The sequence below is a fragment of the Zalophus californianus genome, chromosome 9, assembly GCF_009762305.2.
Source record: "Zalophus californianus isolate mZalCal1 chromosome 9, mZalCal1.pri.v2, whole genome shotgun sequence".
Lineage (NCBI taxonomy): Eukaryota > Metazoa > Chordata > Mammalia > Carnivora > Otariidae > Zalophus > Zalophus californianus.
In genome coordinates, this window is record NC_045603.1 from 104,165,149 (window position 1) to 104,182,431 (window position 17,283).

Sequence of the window (17,283 nt, forward strand, 5' to 3'; positions counted from 1 at the left end):
TTGAGCTTTGCACTGCAACTGGCTTCAGGGTAGGGCTAGGAGAGAAAAAAGGGGGAAAGGGGGAGATTCTTTTCATACTTTGTGGTTCACAGGAGTCCATTTCTCCAATTCCCAAACTAAAAAGAGGGGTTTCTCTTAGTTTTTGTTGTTCTTGTCTATGGTTCTGCAACTTGGCCCACTCTTGAGTCACCATCAGCAGATAAGAAAATAAAATGCAGAAATTCACCACCATACTGGTTGTTCTTCAGGTTCTGATTTCCCTTCCCATATGCCTTTTGTTTACCTTCAGAATCTTCACTTAGTTGCTTTTTGTATTTAGAACTTTTAGTTCTAAACAGCGAGAGAGATGTCTGATAGTGAACTTACTGTATTTTGGCTGGTGCTGGAAGCTTAATCTCTTTTTGTTATAAGGAGAGAGCAGCAGAACCACTACTGAACTAGGACTTAGCAACTGTCTGAGAAAACTTCAGTTAACTTTACTATTACCAAACATGCTAAAATAAAATTTATATGAATATTTAGCCTTACAAATAATCTGTTACTACAAATGAGCACTACAAGGCCTCTGCCCTGCAGCTAAGGAAGTTATACTTTTGGGGATATACATAAGTTTCACTCTTGAGTGAATTTTCCTACAAAAATAATGCTATACATGCTAGTGCTGTATTTCATACGTGCATCATTATGATGTTACTGTGTGACTCTTCAGTATGTGCACAATGAGCTAAAAGACTCTCGTGAGTTGACTCAGAAACCTAACCACCAGCTAAAATATTGTTTCTATGAATGTATTCTGCTATCCAATTTTTAAATTTTTAATTATCAAAATAATACATGTACATAATAGTCATATGCTATTTATATAATTATTATAATCTGCAGAGCCATATAGTGTACTCTAATTGTATTTCCTTTCTTTTACAATATTTTGTTTTCCCAGGAATTAAGAATTGCCTCCTTTTGTTGTACTTTTCCATACCTCTCTCAGTTTTCAATGTTTCTATAGCATCATCAAACTTTCTTAACAAGAAACTATAAATGTCCCAATAGACTCAAGGTATTAGTTGTAAAGTTTTTCTTGGACACCCTTCCTGAAGCCCTTTATCCTTATACTTTAGACTGACTGATCTTCCGTTGCACAGGGGTCATCATGGGATTCCTCTTGACCACTGTTCTCAGAATTCCTTTACCTCAATCCAGTATTTGGATCCCATTTTTCCTGGATGGCTATGTATCTATCATAACAGGCCCAATTATGCTTCAGTAACAGATGACCCCCAAAATCTCAATGGCTTTCAGTGATAAAGATTTATTTCTTGTACACATTACATGTCCATCATAGGTCACTTTTACCTCTGTGCCATATTATCTTCATTCCAGGACCCAGGCTGACAGCAGCCTCTGCCTAGAACACTGCTGGTCATCATAGCAGAAGGAAAAGAGAATGGTGAATCATGAACTAGTTCTTAAAGTATTTGCTCAGAAATGACACAAAACACTTCTATCCACATTTTACTGGCCAAAGCAATTCACACAGCCATACTTGAGTTCAACAGGGTCACTACATATCCTCCTGGAGGGTGGATCGTGGGAGGAGGAACCAAATCATGTAGTCAAGTCTGACATCAACAGAATAGAGATACATAATCTTCTGCAGGGAGGCAAAGTTAATACATTATGAATAATAAAGCTATCATAGCATGCCTTCCTCTTTCTTGTTTATTCCATCATTTTCATGAAATGCATCCTCCACCCTTGTAGGTTTATGTCTCTTTTTGTTCCTTTATTGTCATTTCAACAGTTTTAGGAGAACCACAGGAATGTATCCAATATGCCATGTTTAACCAAAGTCCACCAATTACTTTAAAAAGGAACTGCTAGGACATGGCCTATTTGAAAGAGGAGGGCTGTCTGTAATTATCATTTTCATTTAGTGTCCCATATTCCATTATTTATAGCAGTTTTTCCCAAATCCTACAAATGTCAATAAAGGATTTAAACTGTATTTTTTTCTGAATACAAAACTATCCAATATGGTAAATTCACTTTAAAACTGAGGCAGAGTTTCTAAAACAACTTTGATCTTAAATATCTTGATTTTGCCTTTTATCATTTTCTCTAAGCTCCAGGTTTATGTCTTCAATGAAATCAAGCAGCTTAAAAGAATTTCATTCTACTCCTGTAGCCACAGACAATGGTATATTCAACATGTTGGTCTAACTCTGAAACCTACCTGCCTCTGCTGTCTGTAACTTATCTTAAATCTTATATTTGGGAAAATACAATCTTATTTAGTTATGAAATGGAAAATACAGAAAATGGTTGCTAAAGGGCTCTAATAGAAAAGAAATGGTCAAATTCAGCTTTTTATTACATTAGTTTTTATTTGATATTCTAATAACTGAGATATAAGAGAAGAAAAACTTGCTTTTTAAATTTTGGAGTGTGCAGTAAAAAGATTAAGTATTTCTTAAAAGGTAAACCTTGCTCAAATGCATCATTCATATGTGTTAGTACTATCACTGCTTGGGCCTGGGCTTCTAAAGTTAGGCTTTCTCAGGGCGCCTGGGTGGCTCAGTCAGTTAAGTGTCTGCCTTCAGCTCAGGTCACGATCTCAGGGTCCTGGGATGGAGCCCAGCACTGGGCTCCCTGCTCAGTGGGGAGTCTGCTTTTCCCTCTCCCTTTGCCGCTCCCCCTGCTCTTGCATGCTCTCTCAAATAAATAAATAAAATCTTAAAATAAATAAAGTTAGGCTTTCCCAGTTCAAATGCTATTTCCACCTCAAAATTGTCATGGATCCTGGTAAATGACTTAAATCTCTTTAATCTCAGTTCCTCATTTATAAAACAAGAATAATAGCATTTCCAAGAAAAAGTTAAGAAAGTTAAATCACCCATATAAAGCTTTGACATAGTGCCTGGCGGACAGTAAATGCTCAGTAAATGTTGAATAAATGAATTTCTGTCCTTAATTAACAGCTATCTTTTATTTAAAGTTTATATAAGCCAAGTCCAATTATAACCAAGCTTAAAAACTATGCCTTTAATGTAATAAAACCATATATTTTGTGTTTGGTCAAGTTCAAAGTTACTTATTTATTAAAATCTTTTTTTCTTTAATTAAATGAAGAAATTTTAAGATTTTTACTCCTTGATTTTGTTTTTCTAAATTCATCCAATCCAAGACTGGGATAATTGACTCCCTAGGTACTAATCTTTTTTTTTTAACTTAGTAAATCTAAAACACTCCATGAGAAAACTCACCACAAACCTAAATCAACTCTACCTGTTGACATGTCCAAATATGGCCTATGACATACCTAGGCCAAAGTGAAATGCCAACACTATACAGAGAGGTTTTTAATTATACAGGTCTTGAGGGGTACAGAGTCTTAAAAGCCATTCTTGAATAAAGCTGGCTTCATTGTTCAAAGGACAATCTATATGTTATTAGAGAATATGTAAACCATACAGGATTATTAAAGTATTTGAATTCTTTATAAACATCTGAGAAGTATCTGAGACTCTGAAAGCAACCTGGGGTAAACTCTCCTGTGAACCTTTGATGACAGAGACCGAAAAGGCCTTTACAAATAAACTAAAACCAAAGACTATGGCTGCAAAGGCAATTAGTACCAGATATTAAGGAGAAAATAAAAAGCAAATAAACCCAGAAAGGTAAATAGATCCATTCCTTTCCACTCTTTGCTGTTCAACTGATTTCATTTCTTTCTTATGGAAATTCATTAGAAATATTTTGTTATGCATCCAAAAGGCTGCCTTCAATTTGCATTCATGTTTAATAGTGCAGAGAATAGTACAGATGATGTAGAAAAAGCAAAAAAAAAAAAAAGCAGAATTTACAGGTTTCTGTCAGGTCTGTCATCTCATTGAGCCTACTTTTCTCATCTGCAAAATGACAGTGAAAATGTCTGCCCTACAAAGTTGTGATTATGAAACATGGTAAAATAAATGAAAATGCCTAGAACAGTGCTGTTCAATGGAAATATAAGGTGAACCACAAATGTGACCACACATGTAATTTTAAATAAAAAAATTAAAAGAAGCAGGTGAAATTAATTTTAATAATATATTTTATTTAACTCAATAGATTCAAGATATTATCATTTCAACAGATAAATCAATATAAAATTATTAATGAGACTTTTTTTTACATTCTTTTTTGGTACTAGGTCTTTGCAAATCAGTATGTATTTTACACTCACAGCAGAGATCAATTCAGACTGGCCACACGTCCAGCACTCCATGGCCACTTGCAGCTAGGGGCTACCAGATTAGACAGTAGAGGCCTGGAGCCAAGGCAAGGCTTGATATGTTTACTATACCCAAACACTATTTCCTACCAGATAAACCCTGTGGGGCGTAGAAGCTATTTTTTAAAATCAACCACATTAAGAAAGTTTGTATTTTTATATCTTTGATATAGTATGTGATATGATATATAATATGTAATATTGTGATAAGAATTTAAAATAAAATACTATCTATACTGACTAGACCAAGTATTTAACCAAAATAAGAACAACCAAAAATGACTGTTATAAGTCACTAATATTCATTTATTTTATATTTATTTTTGTGATATTATTAGGATCTGAATTATATATTAATTTGACATAGACTCTAATAATCTAAAAAAATAAATAAACCTGACATAACTATAAGCACACAAATAATTCAAATAACTAACAATTGATTTAACTACACTCTTAGCAAAGTAATAGGAGAAAAGAACAAAATATTTCCCTATATTACTAAATTTTTATTTCACAGGACTTAGCACTGGTAAGTCATGTTACAGTTTTAATGGCTTTTTTCTCATAACTTAACTGTATTCTCTAAATAACAGATGACCACCTATCGTGACAACTTGATTATATGTGACTATAAGTTAAATGCTATATTTATTTCAAAACAAAACAATTCACTGGAGTTAAAACATTAAATATTATTTGTATTACATTCATTATTAAAATTACACTGAATAGTATACAGTTGGCAAATTCTTGTATCTTGATCTCAAAAGCAGGGTGGAAAATGTATGGAAAACACTTCTTAACTGCCAGGTCTTTCTGAAAGTTATGCACAAAGCACAGATCACGTGCACACACATACAATTTATATTTAAGTATGCTCTCGTTTTCTGTGTATGAAGATGCTCCTGCAGTTCATATATTTTTCATCAATTTTTCTCTGCGCTGCCCAGTAGTCCAACACAAGTGGTCAGATAATCACAAGAGTAAAATGGAGACAGAATATTGGATAGACGACTGCTACACCTCGTTTCAAATCAGACAAGGACTATTTAGTTACCTAATATAACTTCAACATCACAAAGTTTACAAAATTCTAAATGACCAAAACTCTTTGGACTTTGGTTTTTCATTTACTATGTGTTCAAAAGATGGCAATCTAGAATATAGGCCCTCTTCCTCCAATTTCCTATCAGGATGCTCAGTCTGAAGTGATGCATAGGGAAAAAGTACCACTAGCTAAATCATTCATTCTGTATCTGTAGCACTGCCTATGTGTCTGTCCCTCTGCAGTCTCCTGAACAAGAATTTGCCTCACCTCACCCTACTCAGGTTTAAAAATCTACGATGGGTTCACACAAACAGGTCTAGCAGTGGAAAACAGGGTTCAGATACTTACATTATCATACTGACGTCATTTTCATTGAAACTTTCACGAGGAAGAAGTGATTCCCTCAACTGGACATGCATATTTCCCAAGTTAACTGACGCTGCCCCTAAGAGTCACTGATACTGAACACAGACACAAAGACATCTACTATACAATTTTAAACACTTGGCCAAACTGCAGAAATAAAACTATCCAATGCATTAAGAAAGACTCACATCTGGCATTTCTGTAGAGAAGGAAAGGATCCTGGAGCTGGAAATCCAGGTCTTTAGTAATGGGTTCTGTCCTGTTTTCCATGCTCAACCTATTCATAATGGTGAACCCATGCTTTGGGGAAGCAGACCTAAAAATCACAAGGGGTGGGGAGGATATCAAAAGACAAATTATTCCACAGAAGTACACTTTAGTAGAACTACTATTCGAATGTGTCTCTCAACCTTTTTGTATGTATATAGAGCTTTGTGCAAGCAGACTGTACACATATAAAGCAATGATTCTTTACTATTGGCTAACAGTACTAATGTACTAATGCATGTACTACTTCCTATGTAATACATCCAGCATGACTGCCCTTGCTGTCCGTTTGGCACAAGTCCTACCTATTTAGCTATGTGTATATAGATATCTTGCTTCCCTATCTAGGTTGTAAATTCCTTTAAGGCAGAAATATTAACCACTTTAAAAAAATTACTAACAGATACTTTTAAAGAATCTTGATAGTTAATATAGAGTGCACATCAAAATCATACAAAGAAGTTTTTCATAGAAAATATTAGTGTTGGTTTGAAATTGAAGTTGTAAAATTTCTTAGAGAAATGATGCCCCTCTGGTCAAAGAACCTGTGATGAGATACAGTATAATTAAAAGATCATAGAATTTAATTCAAGAAGCAGCTATTTATGGGGTGCCTGAGTGGCTCAGTTAAGCGTCTGCCTTCGGCACAAGTCATGATCCCAGAGTACTGGGATCGAGCCCCATATTGGGCTCCCTGCTCCGTGGGAGGCCTGCTTCTCCCTCTCCCACTCCCCTTGCTTGTGTTCCTTCTCTCACTGTGTCTCTCTCCGTCAAATAAATAAATAAAATCTTAAAAAAAAAAAAAAGCAGCAGCTGTTTTGTTTTCCTCATAAAGGAAACAACTTCATAGATAAACTACTATAAAAGTTTTTCTCCATAAAAATGTGTCATTTAGTGACTTTTTATTTTTCATTTCATTGAATAAACCTTCAGTGCCTACTCTCTGTCAGGCAGAAAGAGCCCAAATTACACAGAGTGTAACTCTAACAACCACGTGTGCATTTGTCTACTCTTGGGTGACAGCCATATAGTAATCCAACTGTGCAACTTCTGGTGACAAATGAAACACCAAATGCTTCTACGCTGAAACTGAAGCAAGCAGAATTCATTTATTTACTTTAAACTAGGGCAGCAGGGTAACCAACCCACAGAAGTGTTCTGAGCGATAGGAAGAAAAGGTGTTTGTTTTAGTTTTATTTCACATTAACCCTTTGATGCTACTAAAGAAGTAAAATACAGCTACAGTACTACTTATGGAATTTTCTTTTGAGACCTCCAATTTTAAACTTGATGGAAGGCAATCCTTGCCTAACTTATTTTATGAAAAGGTAAAGCAGTGGTGGGCATATAATCAATACTAGAAAGCATTATGATAATCATTTCAACTTAAATTCTGAGGAAGAATGAAAAAGAGTTCCCAAGATCTCTAACAGAGGGTCCTCTGGAAGTGTCAAGTTCAAAAATCACCAGTGGGTGTCTCTATGAACTCTCTATTAAGAAAGCAAGCCATGGGAGGAAATAAAGAAAAGAAATAATTTTTTAAATGGGATTAGGTGTTTTTATAGAGAATCAGAATTTGATTCTTCAAGTATTTCATTATCACAACAGGACCTTACCTCTCTAATAGTATGGTTACTATACCATCTCATAATTTACAAAATAGGCTCAGGGGATGAATGTGCCAGTTCCTCTAAAGCAATATCTGTAACAGAAGTCAAAATATTATCACCAGCAGCTCCATTACCTGTACTAAAAACTCCCTTCTGACTTTTATGAGCTTTCTGTCATTCTCTACTGAGGAAAGACCTCAACATGCTAGAATCTGGCATCTATCTGACTGGGGGGGGCGCTGGCCTATGCCCGTGGAAGGGTCGGGGGTGGGGGTGGGGGGGAGATGGGAAAAGCCCCTATTCTTGAGGAGTTAGATTTGGGGAAGAGATTAAGGAACAGGGAAAAGAGTTTAATGTTGAACTGACAATTCCATTTGGAACTCAGAGTATATTAAGAAATACATGAAAATGTAAACCTACATTTGGTTTGGGCACAAAAGAGAAAATACTTGTATAATTTGTTAATCTTCTGCAGTCAAAAAAAAAAAAAGAGAGGGCCTACTAAAAATCCCTAAAACAAATCATTAGTATATATTAATACATCTTTTCTTTCACTTCTCAGAAGAGTAATACTTGTACAAAATGAATGAGCAATGCACTCTTTGTGTGTGCTTGGAATAAGTCAGAGTTCATCTGTTTGGTTTTCTTTTCACACTTCAGAATTCTCAAGAGGAGTCTATACTCACTTGGCAGTATGTTCTGGTGCTTTTGGAATGTTTTTGAACATAATGTAAACTAAAGTAGCCAATGGCTCTTAGGCACTCCCACCACTTTTCTAATAAACCAATCTCCTCTACCTACTCTGATGGCCTTGCTCATCCATTCCTTTCTTTCCACTCCCACTGTAGCTTCAGCCTCCACCTACACACTCTTCCACCATGCTTGCACTGGGTCTGCAACTAGGTTCTCGTTTTGCTTGTTATCTGTATGGCTGACTCTTCTCTGTATCTCTGGGTCCCAAAAACTCAACCACTAGCCCTCATCACTTTCTTCTCCTTCAGAGAACACTTGTACTCTCATGGCTTCAATGACCAGTTTAAGGCAGATGGCTCCAAGCTCAGTATCTCCATCCCTAACCTGTCCTGAGGGACCTGACACCTTATTTGAATGCCCTATTACTCCAAAATCATTATTTCAAAATAAAATTATCTTCAAACCAGATTCTCCACCTCCTATCTTTCCATCCTGCTCACGATTCTGTCATTCTTTGTCTTCTATTTAAATATCTTAATTTTTTTTTAAATATTAACATTTCCTCTATATGTACAATCTTTCAAGAAATTTTTTCAATCTCAACTTCTACCATTCTAGTCCCATACTCCCATCATCTCATATCTACTACCCTGCAATAATCTTCTCATTGTCCTAAGCCCAACTTCTTCTAGAACCAGTGCATCCTCATAATGCTAATACACTGACTTTCCCCACACGTTTTGCTATAACTCTATTACTTCCCTGTTTATAAACCTTCAGTGACTCCCTACTGCTAAGAAAATAAATTTCAAAATCCTTGGTCTGACATTCCAAGCCAGCAAAATTTCTTTACCCTTACTGTCTTCTAACCGATACAAACCAGTATAAACTCTCTGCAGCCAAAAGTCATTTTCCTTACTGTCCCTTCACCACACTAGGTCCTATGCCTCAGCTTCTGCCATTCTTCCTGTTGAGACAGCCCTTCCCTCTCCTCTATGCAAGTTAGCGCTACCTTATTCCTGAGGCCTACTCTGGATGCACCAATTCTATACAGCCTTCCATAATCACAGCAGCCCATTCATTGCTTATAACTTTTCAACTGGCCCTGAGGATAAGCTATCTATTGGGATTTATCTTTATTTTTTAAATTTTTATTTATTTTGGGGGGTTTATCTTTAAATGTGAATGTCTAAAAAAAAATGCATGTGTGTGTGTGTGCATTTTCTGTCTCCCCAATGAAGCTGTTAGCTCTAGAAGGGTTTGTACTAGGCCTTTGTATTTTATCTTTGTCCTCCCACTGACAATGATGGACAGTTTATGTGAATAAAATGCTTAAGTATTAAGACAATATACATACTATGTGATATTAACAATTTCTGATACAAATGACAAAAACATGAATTTATTAAATTTATCTGGAAATATATTCTATATTAGCTATATAATGGAGGACTCAAAAGATATCTTTAGTTTTGGAGCACACTTCTTTAAAGAGTCAAAGGCAGGTGAGTGGGGAGGTGACCAATAAAACCTTTTTCCAAATAGTGATTAAAAAAATCTAATATTCTTAATAGTGTACTTCTAGCTTCTTGCCAATGCATTATATTCAAGGACTCTGTACCATTCATTTGAATTAAAGGATAAATATTTAATACTGTTTTAAAAAGAACACAGAGATTTAAGCTCACCAATACTGGAGTTTAAATTACATTCTGAAATTAGTATTCCTCATACTATACCAGGTGACATTATTCAGTATTCCCTTCCTTATATCACTAATAACTTCAAACTAAGATTCAGGATTTTTCACTTCTCTTTGAAATAAAACTACATTTGAAGAAGAGTGACACAACTGAGTTAAAATATTCTTTCAAAGACTGTCAGTTTCTTCATAAACGTAAAATACTCTTACCTTGTGTAAACAAATAAGGTTCCTTCCACATCAGTCTTTTCCTAAAAAACAAAAAAAAAACAAAAAAACCAGCAAAATCTGTATATTCTCTTCATTAATAGTAACTTGCACAGAGGTTAGAGAACATTCAGTTTCAAGTAAGGCCAATCCATATAACAGGAGGGATTATTCTTAGGGAAAGGAAAAAAGCAGTTTCTTAGCCAGGTTGTGGCTCTGCTGATTAGGCAGCAGGAAGCAGCCATTCTCCTTTTGTCATTCACGAAATAAACCATCATTATTTCTCTTTACCAAAGACAGAGACAGCAACACACCTCTGGCTAAAGTAATACAAAAATAAATACGCTCCATGGATTTCCCTTGAAAGAGGAGATAAGTGTGCTGCCTTCTCCTCTACCCTGTGACCTGGGTACATGACTGCGGAAGTCACTGGTGTTCACATTTCATTATCCCTCTCTTTATTGTCTGGGTTCATTTTCTCTTGCCATATCCTGTCACCTAGGAGAGCAGATGATCTGTCAATAATCCTACTTTGACTACAACACAGAAGAGAGCAACAATGCTGTAGTTTTCAGACAAATTAATCACCAACGTGGTGTGGAATATTTAAGAGTCTATTTTGGATCTCTGAAATCAAGTTAGAAACATTGCCAAGCTTGGACTCAAGAAATCTGCCTGAGAGAAACTGGTTAAATGGTAAAGTGAAAGTGATAAACTATCATTTCAGTTCATTTGGAAAGGCTCTCTTCCATCTCTCTGAAGACAGGAGCCCAGGCCCTGATGAAAATGTTTGTCAGTACAATGCATACTAAAAAAAAAAAAAATGCTTTAACTAGTAATCATATTATTATAATTCGGAATCTCAAAGGTACTTTTGCTACTTACATGCTTTAGTTTCACCATTCTATCCAACCTCCTAATATTTTATTATTAATCTCTATTACCAAAATCATTCAAAATTTAAGTAGTCTATAGTTTTGGGGAAAAATACACTCTTTAAGAACAAGGGTATAATATTAAATGTTAATTTCTTTAAAGGCACATAAAACATTGGAAGCATGATCCTCTCACATGCTCAAGTAATTTCAGCAATTCTCTTGGTCACCTTACTTCAGTGGGTCTTAAGGTATGGTCCCCAACTCAGCAGTATCAGCATCACCTGGGAACTTGATAGAAATGCAAATTCTTGGGCTCCTCCCAGGCCTACAGACTCAGACTGTGGGGGTGATGCCCAGCTACCTCATGTTCATTAAGCTGTCAGGTGATTCTGATGTACGCTATGTGAAAACTGCTGCCTTTGCCCGAAGAACTAGGAGTCCTGAAGTCAAAATCCACGATGTCCCAAATTGTGTCAAACATCACCAAACATTGTTTTTTAAGAGCAAATGGATATTAGGAGTAAATTACTTAGCAACAATGAGGATTTTAATCCTCATCATAGAATATGCAATTAGAAATAAAGAATTTATAACAGTTAAAAACAATTTTAGTCAGTCTTTTCTCTAATACATAAACACTGGGAAGAAAGTTAGAGTTCATCCTTAAAATGGATTTATTATAAAGTTCGTATAAATCACTTCAGTGTCCTATGAAAAATATCCTTACTTCTCAAATGTGGCCCTTTTCCACTGTGCTTTGAAAAAGAGTCAAAAAAAAAAGATACAGAAACATTATTACTTGTCTTTCCTTGTGTAAACAAACATGGTTAATTCTTATCTGTTGAGAAATCTATATCCTGGGTGCACTTTAAGTGCTAAGAATTACCTAAAAACTTCCACAATATTAATCATTGAGAAAATGGCCGCTATAGAACAATAAATACTACCCAAACAAGTCTGAAAATTTGTGGGCATTCCTAAAGTTCAACTGGTACAGTTGGCAAGTATTTACAGTCCAGAGAGCCTTCAAGAAAAAAATGTGTAAAAATGAAATATTTAGTATTATTTATTACATTGATAAGAAGCTGAAACAGATATACAGGTTAAGGAACTGGAGAAGTCTACGTGCATTGTGAGGACCACTTGCTACAAGGCCAAAACACTTTCCTGTCTTCCAGTATTTGACCTTAGACTGTTTCATCTTAGTGATCCAAACCAGGATGCTTCTATGGATCAGTACCCATATAGCTAATAGCTTTTGACTGTTTCCCTTCTTCCTCCATGAAGTAGCAATGGAAGTTACCTTTTCTTAAAAAAAAAAAACCTTAATGCCCAATTTTAGTTTTGAAAAACCCAGAATCAGAAATGTAAAAGGCATGTTTCTCCTGAAATGCTCCTCCAACTTGTAACAAGCCATTTTTTTTTTTTTTGATTCCACATATTAATGAGATCAAACAGTATCGGTAACTTTCTCTGACTTATTTCACTTAGCATAGTGCCCTCAAGGTAATGGACCCCCACCTCTTGATTGAAAAGAGTATTAAAGAATTTGTGGCCATCTTCAATTGGAACAGGTCTTTAAAAAGTCTGAAATTCTCCTGACTAGCCAGGGGCCAGACTCCCACAGCCCAATACCACAGACCTGGTCTCCCCGTAGAATGAACATCAAGCAACAGCTTTGGAGAGTTTTCCTTGGGATTCAGACCCATAACTAGGGAAGTCTGCGCCAAACAAAACCCACTCCGTACTTTGCCCACCAGGAGCATTGTCATCAGCACTAGAGTGTATAGGGAATTTCTTTTGATTATAAATACCTGAAGTGGGGTTCTTGCCAGGTCATACTGGGCTAACTAGTTTATTATTCTATGTCTCAGTTTCTACACTGAAAAGAGATAACTAGCCTATATCACTGTGATCTTTTGATTAGAAAAACAAAAACATTTTAAGTGGTATATTACACATGGATAAAAGGGGCTTTGGAAATGTAAATTCTGATCTACCAAGGCGGAAACAGCTCACATTCATGCATTTTCCTGGTGCGGGCAGATCCAAGGGTAACCAGATTTTTTTTTCTTTCCAGGCAAAGCTCAGGGTTGGGGTTCTGGAGTATAGTTAGAACAAGATTTTATTAGATCCTCCTTAGGTCCTCCAGGCAAGGAGGACTTCTATGTTAAATTATTAGTTTATAGTTCTGGGGAATTTTAGCTAAAATTTTAAAAGTACAATTTAATGATTTACTATTACACTCTAGTATAAAATTTAACATGTCTTAAAAAATTAAGCAGTTCAAAATTTAAAATAAGATGATGGAATATAAAATAGTGCTAGTTGGCAAATTACTGGGACTTGGCACAGTATTTGACACTTTTGAAACAACCCAAAGCAAGCTCTGTATTACTAATTATCTATGTTAATACAATGAAAAAGTAGGTCTCCATTTATCCCCATAAACCTTTCTCTCTCAATCATGCACATAGCATCTAAGTCACCTATGAAACCTTTAACAAATAGCAATGCCTGGACTTCACATCCAGAGATACTGATCTGGCAGGTTATACTTTTTAAAACTCCAAGTAATTTTGATACACAGGAAACTTAGAAAACACTAGCTAGAAACAGGACAATAGTCACACTAAGGCAGTTTCTCAAGCTCAGAACTTTTGACATTTGGGGCCAGATAAATCTTTGTCATGGGGGCTTACCCTGTGTGTAGGATATTTTGCAGCATCCCTGGCCTCTATCCTTTGGATGCCAGTGTTATGTTCCCTGTTAGTGTGACAACCAAAAATTTTGGTCATACTGCCAAAAGTTCTCTAGAGACAAAATCAAAACTAGCTACGAACCACTACTCTAAGGACTGAGAGGTGAAAATATATTCAAATGACATGTAGGTACTTTGGGGGAGTAGTCTTTCCAGATAATGAATGGGAAGTAGTTCTAGATCTTAAATTCCTATTCCGGTCATGACATAAGCTTAATTCTTCCTTCAAGCACCTTATTTTCTGCCTACCCTTCATTCCTAGTATCTCCTGCACTGAATGCCTGAAGTCATGCTTCATCTACTTCAGTGTAGTAAGAATTGCCCTCCTTTACCTCCCATCTGCTTTCTTGCATATACTTTCATCTCCAATCTCAAGAATGTTCTTTATAATTCAGTAGGTTTATGTTCAAAAGGTTCCCATCCAAAGGCCCTGAGTGATGGCATATGGAGATGGTGGTGACAAACTGTTTACCCTCAGCAACTGCTCTGCATCTGAACTAGGTCTCTTTTTTCTGGCTACCACAGCCTTGAAGATTAGTACTTTGAAAGAATGACCTTTTACTGAATGAATTATGCCCTGTCTGAAGGCAACAAGTCCAGGAAGCAGGAAAACATAACTCCTGTAAATAATGCATTGTGACACTTATGCCTTTTGATGAGGCTTTAGAAGGACTTCACTGGCTATCTAATAAACCTCTAACTATTTGAACAGGTATCTATCACAGAGATCCTGTCAAAAGCTTATAGGAGACAACTGTTTTCCAACAGGAATTTTCCTCTACATGTTAACAATTTCTCAAGATTCTCCAGACTCTAATCCCACTGTCAAGTAGGCTCACGTTACTGTACATCCCTGATCCTTTATCTCCTACAAGATTACCTTGACAGAATTAACACATTATGCCTTTGGCATTTTTTTTGTAGAGCAGTATAATAGCAATACAATATGTAGAATATCTTTGTATTTTTCCTAAATTGCCATTGATGAAATCATCCAGCACATTGCTCAATGTCCTTTATATAAAGACCCAAGTGACAAATTCCCCTGGAAATTAGGAGGAAATAACCTCTCTGCTGACCAAGTGGTATACTTTCTGTTACAGAATGGTGAATATTGAAGATATCTCCTTTTCCTTCTCTGCTTGACAACTAGGAGTACAGACTGAAATTCCTTGCTCTATTGCAGCAAATTTCCTCACCTAAGAACTTAGGGCAAAACTATTCTCTTCTCTCCCATTTTAGGACCTCCTTTTTAATCTTTTTATTTTTGTTAATGATTTTCAGGTGAATTTTTTATTACAGACTGCTCAAGAGCCACACTAGAAACAGGCTATGTAAATGAATGCAAATGTTAAAAAATATATGAATTTGTTCAATATGCGTGTTTTCCTTGATTGAATTTTGATGTCTTGGAGAAGACATTAAAAAAAAAAATCACCTGAAATCCATTCGTCCACGCCCCGTTCTTTATACTGTTTTCTAACTTATTTTAAAATGATGGATGGTTATATAATGGATGGATGATTATTTGAGACAAAAATCATTACGAGGAAAAGAAAAATTACATCTCTCTCTATTCAAGTGGGTGGGTTACAGAATCACAGGCAGTAATTCCTGCAAAGGACTCAAGTGTCTTGTGCTCCTACCCCATTGTAATTGTGAGGAAAATTAAATTTCATCCCATTGCTATTTATTGGGTTTCTGCTTTGAGAAGTGAACTAAATAATTCGGCTCCCAAATGGACTCAAATTTCAAACTCATTTTGGTCTTGGTAGGCTGTGGTGTAATGATCTTTCCAAGAGCGTCAGCCCCCTTCGAAGTGTTAGACCCAGCCCCCATTTTGTCCTCTATTTCCCAATGTTTGCTCTTTCCTTGGTGTATTTCCTGAGTTCACAAGTTCAATTTCTCCCCTTCTATCAAGGTTTGACTTCTCTTCGTCCCATCTAAGACTGATGTTCCTGAACCAGAACTCGGCTTTTTCATTCCTCCCTACCCCTCCTCCCCTACAGCCACGTTTCACTGTGACAGAATCCCGCTTTACTTTCTCGGAGTACATCAGTCTTCCGGCCTCAAATCATCAGGCCCCCCTCCTTCCTTCAGCTCTCCGGGTCCCGTCCCTGATCGGTCCAGTCTCCCCACGTGGGGTATCGTAGATACTTAAGTCCTTTCCCCAACTTCAGGTGGCTTCTCAGGGCGGCCTCCCTCTTCCCCCAAATCCCCGGCCCAGGGGTCCTGTTGCCACAACTTCGGCCTCAGGCCGCGATCCACCACCATCCACCTCCATCCACCTCCAGGGCGTCAGCGTCTCCTCCCCCTCACTGGGTTCTGGAGCCCCGAGTCTGACGACCCTGTCCCCACCCTCCCCCTGCCTGCACGGCCCCGTCGCGTCCGCACGCACCCACTCGTTGGCCCGATGGCCGAAAGTGTACAGAGCCACCTGGCTGGCCACGTCCACGATGCGGTTGATATAGGGGTCGTGGCGCTGCAAGGCCGCCAGGCTGATGTCGCGCCCCTTCCCCACCAGGCCGCCCGCCGCCACGGCCGCCATCTTCCCTCCCTCCCCGACATCAACCCAGGGCTGTCGGAAGCCACTCTCAATAGATCGCAGAACAAACGAGCCGCCTCACAACCGAAAACACGCGACGACCGCAAGTCCGGGGAGGCCTTCCTTCTCCAGCCATGCCCCCGCCCCCACGTCCGGTGACGGACGCCAGACATTACTAATCGATGGCCGCGCTCCCTCCCCCGACGATCGTTGCCGGGGGCAACCGCAAGCCCTGGCTGGAGGTCTGAATCCGGGTCCCCCGACCCTAGCGCTGTTTTCTTCTTACGCGAGCCTTGGAGCTGCACGCGGGCCGGGGTGTATCTCTTGAATGTGTTCGACGCCTTGGCATGTCTTTTCTTTGACGCTCAGTGATCAAACCTATAACAATAAATAAACCTCAAGAATTAATAACTGAAGAAAAAGGGAACCGTGATTTCTGTATGTACAAATACCCCGTGGTTCTCAAAGTGTGATTCTCGAACCCCCTGAGAATTCCTGAGACCCTTTCAGGGGTCTGCCGTGTCAAAACCATTTTCATGACAATGCTAGGATTTATTTGCCTCTTTCACTGTGTTGACGTTTGCAAACAATGGCGAGTAAAGGTTCAGGCGTCTTAGAGTGATTCAAAGCGGGGTACCGCGGTTAAAGCCAGCGTCACTTGAGAGTGTTCTCCATAAAGCAGTAAAAATTATTAATTAGAGTTCAACTCTTTGGTTCACTTTTTAAAGATTTATTTTTTGGGAGCGAGAGAGCGAGTGCCCATGTGAGTGGAGGAGGGGCAGAGGGAGAGAGTCTGAAGCATGACTCCGAGCTGAGCCCAGAGCCGGACCTGTCTGGGTCTCCCCACCCTGAGATCAGGACCTCAGCCGAAACCAAGAGAGTCGGTGGCTCAACCAACTGAGTCACACAGGCGCCCCACACTTTTTTAAA

General features: G+C 37.8%; 1 protein-coding gene across 2 annotated transcripts in view; it reads right to left on the minus strand.

Annotated features, from left to right (window-relative positions):
* Positions 1–16,565, minus strand: part of DCP1B (decapping mRNA 1B) — a 55,851-nt gene extending 39,286 nt beyond the window's left edge. The window contains exons 1-4 of one of the 2 annotated variants that reach the window (XM_027592952.2): positions 16,207–16,305; positions 10,173–10,213; positions 7,574–7,659; positions 5,879–6,006 (exon numbers count right to left, since the gene is read on the minus strand). In XM_027592952.2, coding sequence (XP_027448753.2) covers positions 5,879–5,975 — 97 coding nt within the window. In that variant the 5' untranslated portion in view covers positions 5,976–6,006; positions 7,574–7,659; positions 10,173–10,213; positions 16,207–16,305. Of the gene's footprint in view, positions 1–5,878; positions 6,007–7,573; positions 7,660–10,172; positions 10,214–16,206 lie in introns of both variants that reach the window. The other variant, XM_027592951.2, reaches the window with a different exon arrangement.
* Between the last annotated feature and the right edge of the window lie 718 nt (positions 16,566–17,283).